The sequence below is a fragment of the Crocodylus siamensis genome, chromosome 4 (genome assembly GCF_052110815.1).
Source record: "Crocodylus siamensis isolate JL-2025a chromosome 4, ASM5211081v1, whole genome shotgun sequence".
NCBI lineage: Eukaryota > Metazoa > Chordata > Crocodylia > Crocodylidae > Crocodylus > Crocodylus siamensis.
In genome coordinates, this window is record NC_143398.1 from 107,857,381 (window position 1) to 107,878,267 (window position 20,887).

A 20,887-nucleotide genomic window follows, 5' to 3' on the forward strand; every position below is an offset into this window, starting at 1 on the left:
ACCTGCTTTGTACTCAATATGATAGAACTGTTTTATAGCATTTTTGTGCACATTGTATTCCAAACTTTTCAGAGACACTTGCCCCAATCCTCAGCTGCAGCTGAGGAACACTTGGCCCCACTTTGACAGGGAGTTAAAAGCTATTCAGAAAGTAGCTTTAAGTCATTTCGAAGCTTCCATATTCTGGTTTTACTTTGTCCCAATTAAGCCCCGAGGTATAAGCTTGCACCAGTTGTTAATATCCGACAGAGCCATTGTGGCAACCAGTGATCACTGAATTGGATTCAGGTGTACCTGATTGGTCATCCTAAGTGGCATATTCATCTCTGTGCTACTTAAGGATGCACCAGTGCTGAGATGATTCCCATGATCACCTATTAGAGCAGTTCGGTCTTTTCTGCCAGATATAGTTAATAGTAGAGAGAGGAAATAAGTTGATTTGCAAGACCGAAAACAGCTTTGAAGTGATATTTTGAGATGGGATGAAAATTCACTGAGGTGAGGTGATACATGAGAGGGAGCCTGTTCCAGAGGACAGGAAGTACAAAAGAGAAGGCTACCACAAAAACAGTGGTGAGACTGTCAGGTAGGATGGTGTGCAAGGGGATAGAGGATAGGATGGTGTCTAGTTATGATGAACAAGATCAGAATACAACCTGGCTAGAAAGGCAGGTGTTTTGCCTCCAGAAACTGTGTGACATGCAGAACGGAGACATTTTAGAAAACACCCTCATCCTGGGTGGGAGTTTTCTTCTTCATGTGCATGTGCAGATGAGCAGGAATGTGCAGTATGTGGTGCTGCAGACCTGTCTGCAATGGTGCAGGCTGCACATGCAGGTGTTCAGCAGTGTGGCATTTTTTTTTTTTTGACACCAGGAAATCCCGGTGTCAAAAAAGCCCGCACCTAAAAAAAGTGGGGCGGCACATGTGATAGCAGCATGAGTCGCTCAAAACATCTCAGGCTGCTGGCCAGGCTCCCTGCTGCCAGGTAGCCTCAGCTGCAGCCCCCAAAGGCCCCCAGGACCCCAGGTAAGGCTGCTGGGGCCAGCCTCCCTTATCCCACCTGGGGTAACGTGCTATGTGCCAGAGCACACATGTATGGGCATTCCCGTGGGACGAGTAGCAGCAGCACATAGTAGCAGTGCAGTAGCAGTGCTGCTGCTATTTGTGCCTGGGGAAATGCATGTTCCAGCTTGCGGAGATGTGTCCCATGAGTCCAGAGGCCCCCTGACAACCCTGAAGGTACTTCTGATGATAGGAACTTGAATTTTCTATTGAGGTAAACTAAGCACATGTCAATCCCAGATCTTACAGTTAGGGACCTACTTAACTTGCGATGAGACAAAGTCATTTTCTTGGCTTTCTCTCCGCAAAAAGAGCCCATTTCATGGGCATTTTATGGTGGCCCCACCCTTGTCTGTTTCCCCCTTTGTGCTGCCCAGCCAGCTGGTGTCTTCCTCCTTTGGGTGGGATGTGAGGCCCACTAGGGAGGAGAAGACTTAATAAAAACCTATTTTTATTTTATTTTTCATGGATTTTGTGGGCAGCCCCATCCAGTTTCTGTGAAATCCACACAACAATGATTTAGATAGGTCCCTACTTATAGTCTCCAAGTTAACATTATTTAAACAGGTAACAATTCAAATGTTTTGTCTAGCTTCACTGGCAATATTAAACCTTGATGTTTTATAGTTTCTGATGTTGGGATTTCCCTCCTGTTGTCCATGTCAGTAGCAGTTATGGAGTTTTTTTCCCAAGAAAGTATCAGCAGGGGACACTCTTAAGTGCCAAATAAAATTGCAGATACTTTTCAGTCTTTGTTCATGGTAAGAATTACTTTTTCTCTAGATTGCTGGGTTGGTTTAGCAAAAATTAGCTCAGATTTTCTTTAGCATCTTTGTATTATAAACTCAGTTGCATTTTATTTCTGTCTTTGTGGCTGGAACTTTTCAAATTCACAGGTAGCAAATGCCTAAATTGCAGCAGCACAAAGTAGAGGCAGGCCAGATAAAATATCTCTTACCCAGGAAAGTTTCATGGAAATTTTGCATTTGGAAGATCAGACCTACAAACAGGCTCTATGGTGCTTCATTTTCCAGGCCAGCAACTGTCATTTAATCGCTGAGCAAATGTGTTTTTACTTCTCCTGTATTTGAATTATGGGGCCTACACTCAGATCATGGGTTCATCAGTTATATGCATCACTGAGCATGCCTAGTGATAGTCACTACCTGAGGGTGTAGATCTTCTTTGATTGTGCTGTGTTTAAAATGTTGTATGTTCACCAAGAATCTTAGCAAATTTGAGAGGAAGGGAAAGTGTCTGAAGAGGGCGCTTTAATGATGTAAGGTCAGTGATGACCTAGTTGATTTTATTTTTTGTCTATATAACATGTTTCTAAAGGAGCACTTGCAACTATCTATTAAACTTAACACCAGCTTTAATCCTGGTTATATAGATAAGTAACATTGCCCACTTTCTACCAATGAGTAAACCAAGACGTGGTATGTGATTTGCTCAGTCTTGCATGATGAGTCACAGACAGACCTGAAAACAGAAGGCAGGCATTTTGACTTCGAGTGCCATACTTTAATCAGTAGACTGCAGTCTCTCCCAAGTTTCTGCCGAGTGTGCAGTAATGGTACAATAACTATCCTATCTATGGCAGAACAAAAGTGCAACATCAGGATTGCAGTGGATTAGGATGAAAATGATCAATGAGTTACTTCATTGGGAAAGAAGTTTTTAAACCCCGATCTTCTATAATTGCTCTGCCAAGTCAAATCTTATGTTCTCTCTGTTTTTGTTCCTATTGTCTGATCTCACTGCATTTCCATAACAGTCCCATTAGATCGTGCCCTGTGCTTTTACTTTGTTTAATTAGGGTTCTTTTCCCAAGCAGTCTAATCCTGAAAGCCTGATCATACTTCTTTTTCTCTATTTTCCAGAATGCAGCAGCAACAACAACAACGTCGAATGGTCACAGCTGCCCTCTTGGCATTCATTTTTGTTCTAGTAGCCGTGAGTACTACTGAGGCTGGCAAAAAAGAGAAACCAGGTAAGATCTGAAATCTTTAGGAGTCTCTTTTACTATCAGTGGGTGTTTAAGCACCCTAGAAGGAGCTTAGTATTTAAATACTTTTGTAGATCTGGCCTTAGGTGTGTTTGATATTGTATTCATCAGCATTTTGCATTGTAATTTACCCATGGGATGGTTGGGTTTCCTCCCTGCTGCCCTCAATTAATTGGAAGAAAACTAATGCATGAAATGAAGAGGGAGTCACCATGAACACCAGCTGCTTTTTCTGTCCATTGGACAGATGTGACATTCCTCTGGGTCTTGTAAGTCCAACTCAGGCTGACGCAAAACCCATGTGAGAGGTACATCTATGACAGTGAAGGGCAGAAAAAATATTTGTGCTGGTTATTACTAGGAAAATTTCCTGCGTTATTAATTTCTTACATATAAAGATAGAGAAGGGAGAAGGAGAATCTAAAATGGATTCACTTGGAAATGATTTTTGAATATGCCACCTGCTTTATCTTGACATTTTCCCTGCTTCAAAACTTTCACCATTTAGCCCCTAAGGACATCCAGTGTGCAAACCTGTACAATGACACAACTGACAGCTTGTGCTTAGGAAGGAGTCATAAGACATTAATACAAGGGGGTAATAGACATCACGGTTACATTGGTAGAAGCATATGGGTGGCTAAGAAAAGCATGGCAAGGAATTCTGCAGATCAAGACTTAAGGTGTATTTCAGGTGCATATGTGAAAATACAGTATTTGGAAAGCAGGTATTCAGGTTGAATCTGAGATAGTGAGATGATTAGTGCTCTATGAGAAGGAAACACACTGGAGTGATAGTAGTATTGCAGATGCAGAACTATGTAAGGGCCAAGGGCTAAAATTAGCAGCAGACATTACTGCAGGAAAAGACTCAGGAGAAATAGCAGAACTGTAAGTGGTCTGGACCTTGAAATAGGACTGGAATTGTTGGGATGTTGTTGGTCAGATACAATGTGCAAGTTGCGTGTGGCTCCCAGGATAGGAAAGCCAAACATAGTGGGCTCCTATAGCTATGCAGTGAGGCTGCTCTAACATGCTGTAAATCCAACATGTTGGAGCAGACTTGATTAATCTACTGGAGCGCAGAAATTAACACGCTCCAGCAGCCTCCAGCATCACATGTATCAGCGTCCACATGCTGCAAAATGGTGATGGGGCACTTTAAACTAAAGCTCCTTCAATGAGCTTTAGTTCAAAGCAGCCTACCACCATTTTTCAGCATGGGGATGCTGATACACATGACACTTGGGCACTTTTAATTAGCGTGGTTTGCTAATTAAAGCGCCTCCCCCCCAACTGCCTGGAGCATGTCTATAAACACCCAATGGCTTTAGAACAGTGGTGGGTAATTATTTGGGGGGGGTACTTACTGAGTTTTGGCAAACTGTTGAGGGCTGCATGGGTAGCCCCACCCTTTGACAGGTGCCTCGCCCCCTGGTAGCCATCTTGTGATTGGAAGTCCTACCCCCAACCCCTGACTTTTGCCAACAGAAGTCCCTCCCCTTCCCCCAGAAGTACTCCTTTCAGCAAGGGGTTTTGCCATCTTGGAACTAGAAAAATACCAAATTATATTCTAATAAGCAAACATCTACAGAACTCATTAATTTGATTTCAGAAAATATTTTTATCCTGATTTACATGTGTTTGTGTAGTGTACACAGAGGTGATTGCAAAATAGCTTAAAATTAAGTCTTGCTCTTGTATATTGTGGAGAGTGTGTATAGGTTTGTGGGGGTCTGTGGGTGTGTGGGTATGTGGGGGAGGGTAGGTGTGGGGATTGTGGGGGAACTGTGTGTGGGGGGAGTGTGAATAGGGTGTTAGAGGGGGTGTGAGTGTGGGGGTCTGTTTGTATGGCAGTGTGAGAGGGGTGTGGGTGCATGTGTATGGTGGGGTGTTCATGTGGGACTCACCCTATGAACACACCCACACACACTGCCCCTGCCTACACACACACACACACACACACACACACACACACACACAGAGCCTCTGCTTGCGCACACACACTCTGCCCCTGGACTGTATTTTTTGTGCCCCTGCTTTAGAATGAAGGTACTTTGAAGGCTGTGTACAACATACTATTTCCTAGTATATAATATCAAGACCTTTTTGATTTGTTGTGAAATTAAGGGCAGTCATTAACTTTTTGACGTGGAAAATGGGGATTTATTGCACTGACATGCTAGTTTATATAAAATAGATACACAGAAATTAGTTTCTGTGAAAGCTGCCAGCTTGACAGCCCTGGAGCCTGAGTTCACTGTTTATCACAAAATGGGTAGAGCATGGCAAGAAGAATGCAACTTTCCTCGAAGAACCTTGGCAATGAACTTGCTTGACTTGCACTCCTCATTCCTTCCAATGGGAGAACGGGACTTAGTCACTAGGGCTGTGTGAAGCTTCTGGTGGTGATTCGATTTGGAGGAGATTTGGCCCAATTCGCTGGCCAAATCTCTGAATCCAAATCGAATTGGGAGACCAGTATAAGGGTACATATTGATTCGAAGCCTCAAGATTTGGAAAAGATTTGGAGAAAGATTCGGTGATTCAGGTAGTTTCCGCTCCATGCCAGTAAGGGAGCTGGACCCAAGCTCCATGCCAGTAAGTGGGGGGCTGGAGGAGGAGGGGGAGGACCATGGGGGGACCCCCCACCAGGCCATCCCCTGCCTGCTCCTCCAACACCCCTGAGTGCCCGCTGACCCCTGCCTGCTCTCCTGGCCCCAGCATCCCAGCGCTTTAAAAAAACCCAACAACCCCCATCCCCACCCCACTGCAGCAGCCTTCAGGGCTTCTGGGGAATTGTGGTAGAGCCCCCCCCCCACAGCACAGGGCAGTGGGGATTGCACCCCTTGCCTGGCAACAGCCGGTGAGTGCGGGGCTTTTTTTATTTTATTTTTTTAAAGCGCTGGGATGCTGGGGCTGGGCAGGGCAGCCATTGACGGGACTGGGAGAGCAGGTGGGGGATAGGGACTATTTGATTCAGAGATTTGGCTGATTCGGCGGTGGCCAAATCTCCAAAACAGATTTGTGATGGCCAAATTGATTCAGGACAGTGATTTGAATCACCAAATCAAATCACTGTCCCCCGAACTGGCCAAATCCGAATCTGAAGCGAATACTAGCTGCTTCACACAGGCCTACTAGTCACCTTCCCTCTTTGAAGTGCTACCAACAAAGATCCCTTTTATGTGTTGTGGAATTCCATAAGGTATTGGACTAAGTCTTTAATTCATATAGCGTGCTTACAAACAGACAGCTAGTGGTGATGAATCTAGACATTACTTTAAATTGAAGCAAGCGTGAACTGGAAAACTTAGACATGGATGTCAAGCTCAATGTTGATAACTCCTCTGATTTTTATCATGAGTTTCACAATATTTGTAATTTTTCTTGTAAATCCCTTGTGCCTGCCAACCTGAAAAACCAAAAGGCAATAAAAAAGGACTCTCTTGGTATATCTACATGAGGTGCTACTACTCAGTGGTTACTGCACATTTATTTAGTACTTTTATAAGCAAATACTAAATAAATGCACAGTAACGAGACTTACGGTGCAGTAGCGCTGGTGCACATCTTTTAAGTGACGCTGCTGCACAGTAGCCTAATACTGCTGTGTAGTAGCGTCGCAACATGCTTCTTGCCACGTGATGCTACTGCACAGTATCAGGCTGTTGCACAGTTAGCGTAGACATGCCCTGTATATAGTATTTAAAACAGTTCATGATATTTCAGGAACCTGCTTCATAATTTTTATTTGAATGCCTTGAGATGGTCAGTAGTGTTAATTTCCCTTATCTGAATCACATGACTTGAAATGAAGTCCAGCTTCTTTGTGTGTTTCTGTGTACACTATAGAAAACCAATGTTTTTAGAGATGTTTGGATTGGGTTCAGGGCATTTTAGAAGCAGTGCAGTCATCAGTGATTGACCAAACTCAGATTTAAATTCAGAATATGAATGACTTTCCATGGCTACCTTGTTAGATTTTTTTGCCTCCGAAGTTTGGGGCCAGGGTGTCTTCAGACATGAGGTATAATGGTTGTATCCCACTACCAATCTCCCTGAGTCACTCAAATCCTTCTTGAAAAATTCCATTAAAGCACAAGCTTCTGACCATGTGGTGTATAATGTCTAATAACAACATTGATACTCCATCAGTTGCCGACAAGGAACAGAAGGCCATCCTTTGTGGGTGTACTTAGGCACAAAGTACATCCGCCAGTCCCAGATGGCTCCCAGACTGTTCTCTTTTCTGAAGAAAAAGGCAGCTTCAGATTGACAAAGGGTTGTGTGCATTGCCTCTGTGCCAGGTCCAGGAATGCTGCCTAAAGACACACCTCTTGTATTCCATTCTTCTGCCCATGTGCCAGATCCTAAAACTGAGGCAGTGTGTCCAGCTTGGAGCACACCTGAGCATGTGTCTTAGTGCCATGCTCTGTATCAGGTATGTGTTTTTGGTACATGCTCTGGACAGCTTTAATATGATTACGTTGCTTCATTTTTAGGGTTTGGCATGTGCTGACTGGGAATGAGTGATTGGGGTGTGCATCTCAGCGGCACAGAGGCAGTTTAGACAGGTCCTTCATAGTATCACACCTGCTGGTTGTCTAGGTCTGGGGGACACCCTTTGATTCCCCCTTGATTTGTGGTCAGAACTATGTCAGCCTCATAGAAGGTTCGTCCCCCAGGACTCTTCAGAGCTTTGTGAGGAGAGCTTCATGTTTAATCTCTTTAAGGCAAGTCTGATTTAACAGTTGTGACTGTTGTGTGCTGCTACACATGGAAAGGTTCTTTTTAAATTTTGGTTGGGCACTGGTTCATCCACCTATTTTGGTTTGTGTCTTTGGCTCCATCCAGAGAGGAAAGCTAAGAAGTCTGACTGTGGAGAGTGGCAGTGGAGCGCATGTGTGCCCACCAGTGGAGACTGTGGCCTGGGGACCCGTGAGGGCACTCGTACTGGAGCTGAATGCAAACAGACTACGAAGACCCAAAAGTGTAAGATCCCCTGCAATTGGAAGAAGCAGTTTGGAGGTAAGTTTTACCATGTCCTGATGTCCTGAGCAGCTCACTTCATTTCTAACTTGAGTAGGGTGAAAGGACCCTCTCATGTGAATTCAGCTTTGGCAGGGGGCCTGTGCAAATGCTTTTTTTTTGCCTGGAGTGCTTCACATTCATTACAATGAAAGCTGATTGAAAAAAAAAGAATGAAAACTTTCTTTTCCTTTGTAAAGATAAATGGCTCTCTTACAACCTGGAGATCTTACAGACTTTTTGGGGGGGAGGGGGTGTTCCTGAGCAGTTCTAATTACCATAAAGGCAGGAAGTGCTGCATCAAGCTGTGCTCTGCAGGAGAAGGCAGATTTCATAAGGGGGGATTTCTTTCAATCCTGATTTATGATATCATAAAGCAGCATAATCAGGGCAAAGGGAATCTAGTGGCAAAAAGTTCACCAGGCAGCCTCATTCATGTCAGCCTAACAACTATAACAGTCTAGAGCCTGTATCCATAATCTGCTTACATAATGTTGCAGCTTCTTCACTGGGGCAGGGTCTAAAATGTGCAGCTTCTTCAGCTAGGAATGAATAGAGACTATAGGACTAAGGCTGAAGATAAGCTAAGCTAACCAAGACTGTCCCTGTGGACTCAACTATTCTTTATTATGCAATTTATGTGATGTGACTTGACCATGGCATTACAGTAAATTCTGCAGTGCCATAAGTGCAGAGGTTCTGGATGTTTCAGGTCTATAGTGCTATACTTGGTACATATAGTTTTTTTGGGCCTTGTTTTACAAACTCAAGAGGTATTTGTCATTCCATTTCAGATAGACATATGAACATATGGGCTAAGTACAGACATTTGGGGACATTAAATTGGGTTCAAAATGGCCACCCAATTTAAATTTAGCTTGTCCTGGTGCCCACCTTACACTTACAGACCCGGCCTCAGTGACCAACAATCAGCCTAAACCTGTAACTATACAGAATTGACATGCACATAAACTGGTCAAAAAATGCAGAATCCAGGTTAAGATAAACCTGGATATACATATCCTGATCCCCTTCCCCACCCACAGGGCCCCTCTTTCTCATACCACCCCACTCATGGGTCAGGTCATGCCTGCTCCCCCACCCCACCTGTGGGTTGCACCTGTCCCTCCACGCCTTATGGGTTGCATTTCCCCTCCAACCCTACCTGTGAATCGTACCTGCTCCCCCTACCCCACCTGCAGACCATGCCTCCCCACCCATCCCCCAGTGGACCTCTCATCCTGTCCAGCCTGCTGGATCCCCAACCCCCCGGCTAGCCTCCCCGTCCTGATTTACCTGCTATCAGGCAACTTCCCCCTAATGCCCCAAATGTCTGTACTTAACCCTGGGGACTGGTCAGATTAATTATAAATCATCAGTAGTTCTCACTACTCATATGGGGGGTCCAAAGTCCTTTTCTAAATTAGCTTGAAGTCCCTTGGCTGTCTGGTCACCTCTTTTGTAACTTAGGTCATTACACAATTATTCCGTAAAATACATCCCTTTAATATTTCCTGATCTCTCTTTTTTTTGGTTGTTTGATTAAACTGCTGTAGGTATTGGTCATACCTATCAGAGGCTAGACATAGGTAACACTTTTTTCCTCATGTTCAGTCATTCTTTGATGCTGTGTCCTCATTCACTCTTTGCAGCAGAGTGTAAGTACCAGTTCCAGGCCTGGGGTGAATGCGACTTGAATACTGCTTTGAAGACTCGAACTGGGAACCTAAAGAGAGCCCTTCACAATGCTGAATGCCAGAAGACTGTTACAATCTCAAAGCCCTGTGGGAAACTTACCAAACCCAAGCCTCAAGGTAAAACCCATTTGCTGCCAATGGCACTGCCTATTTATATTCAGTTATTACTTATGTCCTAAGAGGTTTAATAGAAACTTACTTGTGGAGTCAATGTCTCTGAACCATGCAGGCTAGAGACCTGCTAGACAGGAAGTAGGATAAAAATTAAAGGGCCTCAGGCCGAGTCCCTTTCAACAGGTACTGCTAATGGTTGTTAATGGTTTCATGGTGTCACAAAAATTTAAAAAGTTAGCTACAGTTCCCATGCCCAGAGAGCTGCAGCCAACCACATCACATCAAGAGAAAGCAACCAAGGGAAAAAAAACCCCCTGCTGATAGGAGCAAACCAGTAGCAGTAAGCAATGATTGTAACAATACAAATATTTATATCTTCATTTTTATTTACTTCTTAATAATTACTTGTTAAAAAGAATCTTGTTTCCCTTAAGTAGGACTATGCTCTCAAGTAAAGCTTTAGGAAGAGATGACTTTTCCTGATATCCTATGTCTAGAACGACACTGTAGAGTTCATTAATATTGTGGATCCTTTGGATCACCTAGTCAAAAATTTAAGAGAACCATTTGGGGAAAGGATGGTTGGGAGGAGGAAGGGACTCTGTGTGTCATTTTTAACCGCAATCGACAATGCAATTCCCAGTACACAGACAACCATATACCTAACCAATGCATCTCAGTTTCAAAATGTCACAGACTGGTCAATACTGGACAAACTTCTTTTCTTTCTAACCAGTCAGGCTTTTTAATGAACTTCTCAGCAGTAGCAGCAGGTGCTGTGAACACAGGGTAATTTATAGTACTCTTTGATGTACCACTGCATCTCAGACAATACGTTTTGTGTCCTTTGTATAGAATGTAGGCTGTATGGCTCTTGATGTACCACAGCATCTTAGACAACATGCTTTCTGTCCTTCATAAAGACCATAAGCAGTATAGCTCCTGGATCAGATCCCGAAAACCAGCTGAGGCTAAGTACATACCAGGGTTGTCATTGTTTCTTTTCCTTGAATAAATGTAAAAAATATTATATACAATTAAAGTGACAAGTTTCCCATGGAGTGTGGTCAATGGTTCACTTATAGTCCATGGAATACTTGCAGTTGGTTTTCTCCTTATGTATAAGATGAAACATGCCTGCTTGGTTTTTAGGCAGTGTGCGTGTGTGAGCATGTGTGTATGCACCTGCATATACATCCCTAGCTGGGGACCTGCAGCTTTCCAGTAAGTATAGTTGGAACTAGTCTCCCTTGTACAGCATCCACAGAATTAGTACGTGAGTTCTGATTCTGGAATTTGTACTGAGGTTAGGTGAAGCCAAAAAGTCATTATGGTAAAGGAATACATATAGGATGCCAACCCATCAAGCTGGTGTTATTTTTGCTTTGTTTTGTTTCTTTTTCTTTCAGACCATAATGGTATTTGAGAAACTTTTATTGTATTCAGTTACACTGTGCATCACCAGGAGGCCTCTGCCACGCCTGCCTCCACTTGGCTGCTGCCCTGTTGTTCCTGTACTTTGTCACTATTTCCTACTAGTGACTCTCAGAAGGGGCAGTGAGATGAGCAGAGTGGTGTAGGAAGTTTGTGGGAAGGATACAGCTAGAAGAGGGGAAAAAACAGTTTTTAAGCTTGTGACCAGTAAATGCTTAGTAACTAGTAAATTTGCATTGGAGATCTTTATGGCATCTTCTTGTGCAGCACTTCTGTGCTCCCATGTGTGTGATCTGTGTGATTTCTTTTCAACAGGGAACTTCTCCATTTTATAATCTATAGTTGACCATTCTCCAGAAATCTTGCTAGTAGTAGATTTGTGAGGAGAACTCTCTTGTGTGCATGCCTGTAAAATGAATTGCAAGAGAAGGGAAGAGTTAGGGGCTTTCTTTTTTCATGTCCTCATGACAAGGTATTTAGCAGAATTTGAAGATTCATTGGAATCTGACAGGCGACATTGTGAGTGCTGCTGCTGTGGTCTCAGACTTGCAGTCTCTGGGCTGTCAACCATGATCCTTAGTGGTCACACCACCCCACTCCCCAGGAGTTTGGGTGAGAAATTAGAATGCATTACAGGGGTGCACAGAATCTAGACAGAACCTCCTTCAACTTACCAAGTCAGAAGTCTGAGCTGATGACATGCTGGATACTAGAGTCAATGCATTCTTCATAATGAGATTTTCAGTCATATGTCAGTGCCTAATTAAGTCCAGATGCAGCCTTGTCTTCAGCTACAGTGGAGACTTACTTAATTCCTCATGGGGGGGAGGACAGCATAGGCCTTTTGCTTAATTGCAGGTGAGTCTACATATGCATTTGATCCAGGAGCAGTTTACTTGAAAGTAAACGTTCCTGGGGAGGCGTCTATATGTGCAGGGATGTGGGAGAAGATTTGCTGTTCCTAGTAGCAAACTGATTCTGCTGCCTGTGGCCCTGCAGTGGGCCCCTGTCACCACCAGAGGGAGCTCGAGGCTCCGGCCACGCCTGCCAGCAGCGCCTGGCCAGGAGCAGCATGCAGAGGCCGGGACAAGCATACCGCAGCTCTCTCGTTGCAGCTTCTGCCTCCCTGAGCTATGGCTGCTCCAGTCCCTGCCCCTGGCAGCGATGACCAGCACCCTAGGTTTCTGCTGGCCCCAGTGGGCCCCCACCACCAAGGCCTTGGGCAAGTCACATACCTGCCAGCGGGGGCCAGGGCACCAGGTGTGAGGGGCACTGGATGACCACCTCCTCCTGCACTCCCTGCTGTAGCCTGCCTGGACAGCTGCCCATGGACCTCTGTCCTACCACCCTGTCCTACCATCCACCCCCAGCTCTATGTTCACCACAGTCAGCTCTCACGAAAACACTTTATTGTCCTCACAACAAACAGACCCTCCTCCCACCTCCTTCCCCAACACCAGAGCCATCCTCTTTCCCTCCCCAACAACAGAGCCCCTCCACCACCCACCAACAATATAACACACTCTTCTCTGTGCAAACTGTATACAACATGGCCTGTGTGTGTTCCCTCCTGGGGTGGGCAGCCATGGGGTGGGGGCGCATAGGGATGGAGCCTGGGGACAGGTGGCCAGCACCCTTGCCTCTGGCTGTCCCTCCCTGCCAGTGTGCATGCTATAGCTTGCCCAGGGGTGATGATAGCTGCCCTCCAGCGTGGGCAACTCCCTCTTCAGCAGCCAGTGGACTGGGACAGCATGCTTTTGTGCTGCCCACTGCTCTGACCATAGCCCCATCTGCCCCCTCGCAGGCACGCCTAGCAGCAGGCCCCCATCTAGGCTTGGATGGCGATCCAGCACTGCCTTCACCAGACCCTCCACCTGGACCTAGTCCCTCCACTCACCCTGGCTCCTTGTGGGCGTGGTGCCAAAGCTGCTGCCCTGCTGCCAAGCACCTGAGCTTCGGGGCAGTGGGGCTATGGAATGACTGGGATGTGGAGTTGCCTTCACCCCTGCCCTTCCCACAGGGGGCCTCTCCAGAGAGGCATCCCGGATCCAGCACCCCCTCCCTCCCGTGGCTGCTCTGCACCCCAAGCATGCCCCTGCTGTGTGTGTCCTGGGTGCATCGCAAATTACTGTTTGTGTGGACTGAGGGGTGCCCAACCCACTATGCCCTGCTGCTGATGGCTATGGTGCCCCAAGCACACCTGGCAAAGGACTCTGAGCTTTGATTGTGGTGGGCAAGCCCGTGTGGCCCCACAACCTCCGCTGCCACCTGTAGGGCTACCTGTGGTTATGCTACACATCCCTGCCCTCTGCAGCTGAGGGGGACATCACCACTGGCATTAATGCATTCTTTGGCATGTGAAAGACCCGTACCCAACCAGCTGTGGAGGCATGGGCTGCTCAGTAGTTTTGCACTGTCTTCTGCCTCCCTGCATGCTGTGGGAGGAAGCCTGGGGACCAGAGGAGCGCAGCCAGGTGGGAAGCGCAGGCAGGGGCTGGGGCTGAGAGCTGGGGCTGGGGTGAGAAGGGCCCTCCCTGCACTGCAGGGCTTAGCCATGTGGGTGGGACTAGTGTGCCCAGTGGCATTGATTAGTCCTGGTTAGTGACAGCATGCAGCTCCTGGCAGACTTGTTGGGCAGTGTGGCATGGCTTGTGGGTGCCTGGGCAGGGCTTACCACCTCGGGGAGGAGCTGGTGCTGCTGGCAGCTGGTGGTGACACGGCTGGCTGCTTCTTGTGGCTAGTGCTGAAGTTGTGTAGCTGTTGGGGTAAATGCTGACCTGGGCTCCCCGAGCTGCTGGTGGAGGCTGGGGACAGGGAGCTCAGTGGCACAGGCTGTGGGTGGCCTGCGGGCCCTTCACCCAGTGACACATCTCCATGGGTGCCAAGCCAGAGCAGGGGCTTGGGCAGGAAACCCATGCTGGAGTACACAGCATGTCTGTGGCTTGGGTCCTGGGGCATGAGGATGTCAGTCAGCTGCTGCATAAAAGGCATAGACTTGTGGGCACCCCCCAAATGACAGTAGTAGTTGGTGATCGTCACCCACTGTGCCTCCAAGGCCTTGACCTTCATGCGGCACTGCTGTGCTGGCTGGCTGTACCCGTGCTCCCACATCCAACCTGATGGTCCCTCATACATGTGCACATTGGAGCACCCACACCGCCCGAACTGCCACTCTGCCTCTGCCTTGCCCCACAGCACCATGAGGTCTCCAGTCTCCCCTGGAACCAGTTTTGCAACCAGGTGGCGGTGTGTGGCTTGGGTGATGATGCCATTGGGCCTCCCACACCGGCTCTCTGGGCCTCCGTATGGCTGTCCCTGTGCTGCTGGGCATGGGCAGTTGCCTGTAGCACCTAGCTCAGGGGCACAGCACAGGACTAACAGCTGCATGGTGAGGTGATGCCCCACAGCACGTGCAGGCTGTGGGTTGGCTGCAGGCAGCTGGAGCTGGCCCCAGTTTCCAGGAGTTGCCTGCAGTTGGGCCTGGGTGCTAGCAAGCCTGGATGGTGCAGCCATGCAGCACTGCAGTGCCAAGCAGTGGTGCTGGGGTACATGCAGGCTGCCACAGGTGGCCTGTGCCCTGTGCAGGGGGGAGCAGAAACTGCCAGCAGTTGCCCCAGGCTTCCTGTACATGTACCCCAGAGCTCTAAATGCCTGCAGGCTATTAAGGGCCTGGGGTTCTGGCTGGCATAGAGCCAGCCCAGCCCTGGGGCAGGAGAGGTTCCCAGCTGCAGGGCCCTGGGGCTCTTGTGAGACTGGCCCCCTATTGGCAGGGCTGACTGGGAGTAAATTTGCTCCTGGTTGGTTGGCATCTACACATGTGTTACTGTGCAGTACCTCACAGATTTACAATGCAATACCTTGCAAATTTACTCATTTGTAGCGAAGTGTATTGCACAGTAAGCATGTGCATGTGTAGGTTCACATGCTTACTGCATACTTAACTATGTTCCTGCACAGTAAAAGGTCTTGTGTAGATACACCCTGCTTTGAATAGATTGTGGACAGATTCAGCTTTCAAGGATTGTTTACTTTTCTCACCCAGAGCTCATAGGAGTGACCTAAGGCTTTTGGAGAAGAGACCACAGATGTGTTGTCTGTAAATAACAAATTGGTTCTGGGGCAGTATGGTGCCTGGGGAAACTTTGCACTAACATGTAGACCTAAGTGCTGGTGAACAGCAGAATCATAGGTTGGATGTGGCTTTTCCAGTGATCAACGACAGCAGCTAATGTAGTGGCAATCTGGTATCTGAGATGTTCTCATCATGAGGATCAGATTAATCTTTTCACCTATTGTTATGCTTCTGATTGGTATATATTTCAAGAGCAGCATCACTGTTGTCTAGCAGCAGGAGAGAAAGCTCTGATTACATTTCCAACTGCTGGAGGAAGGAAACAAACTAAGCAAATGATAATTGATTGCTGGAAATTGAGTGCAGAATACTATGCCTTTTAAAAGCAGACAGACAAGTAGGCAGATAATAATTTGGGCTCAATTTCAAATTAAGCCAATATCAAGCAACCATATCAATAGAGACAGTAATATCGGTTCTATCTTGGAGCAGGTAGTCTTTTTCCAATACTTGTCTCTGACAGTGGCCAATGCCAAATGTGTCAGAGAAAAGTGCACGAAAATCTGCACAACACAAATACAGAGCATCTAGGATAAACTGCCCCATCAGAAGATTCTTCTCTTATCCATTCCGAAAACTTGGCTTTAAAGCTTGAGGATTTATAATTCATCCCAAACGCTTGTGTACTTTTTGCATTTTTAATATTTACTGGTTATAGCTTGGTTAGGAACTTTACAACAAAAAGTATTTCACTAAAATATGCAATTGTGTTGCAGCCAAAACTGGTTTCATGTCTCTTTCCATGGATTTCCCAATTCAATTCAGTTTTCACTGGAAAAAAGCCCTTTTCTCTTCATTTAACTTGGATTTGTAGCTTCTCCATTACACTGGATTTCCTTTCATTTTACTGTCACAAGACAAGGTGAATAGAAGTCCCCATTCTACTTTATACAATCACTCATTTTGTGTAAGTTTAGTTGTCCCATTTTATCTCTTCCCTAAACTAAACAGTCACTGTCTTATCAGCCTTTCTTCATATGAGATTTTATCATGACTAATATAACTTGTTACACTTGCCTAAATTTTTTGCTATAATTGATGTGTATTGACCTGAACTGAACAGAGTATTTTAGGTTGAGTGCCATATCATACGTAAAATTAACATTATAATAATCAGTGGCACAGGGAATAATGCAGCAATGGGCAAGTATTTGGACAGGAGGGCCACTTAAGGAGATGTGGTGAGCTGTGGAGGGGAGGAAGGGGGTTGGGGTGTTGACCTGGCCTCAGCTGCCTACCATGGCTGTTTACACTGGCTGGCACAGCAGCAGGGAGAGAGGAGAGAGGGGGAAGAAGTGCGGGGAGATGCCAGTTGATCCTGTCTGCCCTGTGTCCACCACAGACAGGTGGATGATCCTTTCCCCACACATCACTGCAATGGGAACCAGTGACTGTCGTAGGGACTTGCATGGAGTTTACCCCCTCTCTGGACCCCACTTGGATCCCAAGGGAGGCGCACCTAGGCCAAGGATTAGTGAGAAACTAGCCAGGGAACTTCTGGAGGGACTGGATGTATTCAAATCAGCTGGTCTGGATGATCTCCACCCTAGAGTACTGAGGGAATTGGCTGAGGTCATTGCAGGACCCCTGGCACGGCTTTACAAGCACTTGTGGTGCTCTGGAGTGGTGCCAGAGGACTGGAAGAGGGCCAATGTGGTTCCCATCTTCAAAAAGAGGAAGAAGGAGGACCCGGGAAACTATAGGCCAGTTAGTCTTACCTCAATCCTGGGCAAGCTTTTTGAGAAAAGTATCCTGGCACATGTCCACGAGAGGCCAGCAGGGGAGATTATGCTTAGGGGCAACCAACACGGATTCATTAGTGGCAGGTCCTGTCAGACCAACCTGGTGGCCTTCTATGACCAGGTCACCAAATCCTTAGATGCAGGGGTAGCAGTGGACATAGTCTTCCTGGACTTTCGGAAGGCCTTTGACACTGTCTCTCATGCCTTTCTCATTAAGAAACTGGGGGACTGTGGTGTCGACACCCACACAGTCAGTTGGGTCACCAACTGCCTGGAGGGCTGCACCCAGAGAGTGGTGGTGGATGGGTCACTTTCTACCTGAAGGGATGTGGGCATTAGGGCCCCCCAGGGCTCAGTCCTCAGACCCTCACTGTTCAACATGTTCATCAGTGACTTGGACGAGGGGGTAAAAAGCACCCTGTTCAAATTTGCTGATGACACTAAGATGTGCGGGGATGTGGGCATGCTAGAAGGGAGGATTAGGCTGCAATTGGACCTAGACAGGTTACAAGGGTGGGTGGATGAAAATAGGATGGGATTCAACACCGACAAGAAGTGCAAAGTGATGCACATGGGGTGGAACAACCAGCACCATACCTACAGGCTGGGGAACTCCCTTCTTGTCAGTGCAGAGGCAGAAAAGGACCTTGGTGTCATCACTGACTCCAAGATGAACATGGGCCGGCAGTGTGGGGATGCAGTCAGGAAGCCCAGCCGTACCTTGTCATCCACAGATGCATCTCAAGCAGGTCCAAGGAGGTGATACTCCCCTTCTATGCGGCACTGGTCAGGCCACAGCTGGAGTACTGTGTCCAGTTCTGGGTGCTGCACTTCAAGAGGGATGTGGACAACATGGAGAGGATCCAGAGAAGGGCCACTCGCATGATCGGGGGCAGCAGGGCAGGCCCTATGAGGAGAGGCTACGGGACCTGAACCTGTTCAGCCTCCACAAGACAAGGCTGAGGGGGGATATAGTGACCTGTTATAAATTAGTCAGGGGGGATGAGCGGGCATTGGGGGAGTCACCGTTCCCCTGAGCGGGAATGACCAGGAATAATGGTCACAAGCTGGCAGAGGGTAGATTTAGGCTGGATATCAGGAGGTGCTACTTCATGGTCAGGGCATCTAGGATCTGGAACCAACTTCCAAGAGAAGTGGTGCTGGCTGCTACGCTGGGGGTCATTAAGAGGAGGCTAGATGTACACCTTGCTGGGGTCATTTGACCCCAGTACTCCTTCCTGCCATGGCAGGGGGTCGGACTAGATGATCTGTTCAGGTCCCTTCTGACCCTAGAAACTATGAAACTATGAGTGGATCATGACTCTGCCCCAAGCACCAGCCCTGTGCTCTCACCACCCTGCAATCCTGGGCCTAGCCTCAGCCCTGGACTCACCTGCCTGTCCTGCTCCTGGATGCTGCTTTCTGTCTGCCCGTGGTCCCAGCCCATTCTCCTGGCCAAGCATGCCCTGCTCTGTCCAGTGCCTCCAGTGGTGGGTGCAGGGCAGCAGGGCTGAGTCCAACTGTGGCAAAGACACTGGTGGCAGCAGCTGGAAGTGAGGGCAGAGCAAACTGTTGCCACAGGGGCTGCTGTGAAGCTGAGTTTGTCTACCACACTGCCCCCACCTTGGTGCCACACTGCTCAGTCTCACGGACAACAGCTTTTGGCATTCCTAACTGCGCGTGGAGATAGGACAGGCTGTGCTCTGTGCCGGGTGTTACCTCTGCACCTGGGGCAGTGGGGCTGGCACCAAATACTTTGGGCTGCTCCTCATGCCAGGCTGGGCAGGGCCCAGGGACCCACCATATTCTATGGGCCAGATGGAATAACTTGGCAGGCTGGATCCGGCACACTGGATGTATTTTGCGCACCCCCTAGAATAATATCTATTCCCCCTTTTGCTTTTTTTGGACACTGCTGCACACTGCATAGATCTTCACTGAGCTATCTGTGAGGATGCCCTGTTTTTTTCTGAGTAAGTGCTGTTAATTTGGCATTTAATAAGGTATACAGAAACTAAATTATTCCTTCTAGGTCACATCCAGACGTGTGTGGATGTTTGGTTCCCTGGGACAAGTAGTGGTGGTGCACCTTGCGCCCTGCCACTTGTCTCCGGGGAACACCCATGCCATGTGTACTTTGGCGTGCGGCAAGTTGCCTCAGGTGCTCCTTACCTGGAGTCCTGGGGGCCTCCTGGTGCTGCCTCCCGATTCTGCTGCGTGACACCTGGCTGGCAGCAGAGCGCGGCTCCAGGCAGCCTGGCACCACTTTTCAGCAGTGCCTGCTGGCTGAGCATGTGTTGCTCTGGATTTTTTTTCCATGGTTTTTTTTGATCCCTGGATATTCAGGGGTAAAAAAACCCACAGAAAAAATACCCAGCGCAGTGCATGCTTGGGCAGCATGCCCTTGCAGCATGGAGAACACCAGACTGTGTGGTATGTGGTGCTGCAAACATGTTTGCAGAGCCACATGCTGTGTGACCACGCTAATTTGGATGCACCCCAAATATGCAATACTTTGCATTTGTCAACACTGAAATTACCCCTCATTATCTTCTCTGGTCTTGGCTACCATAAGTAATGATGTGTCATCTGCAAATGTTGCCACCTTACTGTTCATCCCTTTTCCAGCTCATTTTTTTAAAACAATGCTGATTCTAGGATAAAAACTTGTGCCTCCCCACTGGTAACTTAAGTTTGACCCTTTTAGAAGATGATTATTCTGCAAGATCACTCTGTGTGTCTTGCAAGGAGGAATAGGTCACTTAAAGAGATGGAGAAAAAAATGTTGCAAGTTTTCCTTTTGCTGCTTTCCTAGGGGAGATAAATTTAGGTTTTCTAGGAACCCATATGAATGCCAACAAAATATCTGCTAAGTAAAACTGATAGAGCTACTCATTAATTTCAGGAATCAAAGCCTGCTTGGGAAGCTGATGCCCTGGGATTTACTTTCCTTGTACTTTTTTTATTTATCCCTAATCAGTAGCTCTGGAAAGACCTTGAAATAGTCTTCAAACACTATCACTGTCTGATGATGGGATCTCCTAGTTCAGATAAAAATTTAGAGCATGGACAATTTAGATCTATATTTCCTCCTTGCTGGTAGTTGATCCACTTTCTTTGGCTGGTTTTACTTATCAGCCAGGTATAAGTATTAGCCATATTCTGGGGCATTCAGCCACCCCAGTATTCACTGCTTGGAAATAAAGGGTTCTCAGAGAAACTCTTTTGTGGTGACTTTTGGAGAGAGGGAAACCCAACACTGGAGCAGAAACCATCTTACTTTCTGACAGATACTTTTCTCTGGAAATTTGTTTGGGGTCTACCACACCTGTTAATAATGCCTTGGACTGGCATGTCAAAGTATGATGATCTCAGTGTATCCCAGAAGATGGTGCCTTTTGAATGGAAGATTGTTAGCTCTGGAAATGCGACAGAGAGATACCATGGTTTGTGTATCTCCTACACAAATAAGGTTATGAGAAAACATATCTCCATAACCGGGGAGCGATAAAAGCCACTTTTTTTTATGGAATCCCAGTTGAAACAACTGAAGCTCCTCAAGCATGCACAGTCACATATTCTAATCAGTATCTGACATGTCAGTGATGTTCAAGGTCTTCCTAAACCATGGTGACAGATGTAAAAGAATCAGGCACCTCTGCTG

The 20,887-nt window shown here is 47.1% G+C and overlaps 1 protein-coding gene across 1 annotated transcript in view; it reads left to right on the forward strand.

Moving 5' to 3' along the window:
* PTN (pleiotrophin) overlaps positions 1-20,887 on the forward strand; it is a 127,159-nt gene that overhangs the window by 81,374 nt on the left and 24,898 nt on the right. The window contains exons 2-4 of the mRNA XM_090043317.1: positions 2,949-3,058; positions 7,931-8,104; positions 9,757-9,918. Coding sequence (XP_089899443.1) covers positions 2,949-3,058; positions 7,931-8,104; positions 9,757-9,918 — 446 coding nt within the window. The remainder of the gene's footprint in view (positions 1-2,948; positions 3,059-7,930; positions 8,105-9,756; positions 9,919-20,887) is intronic.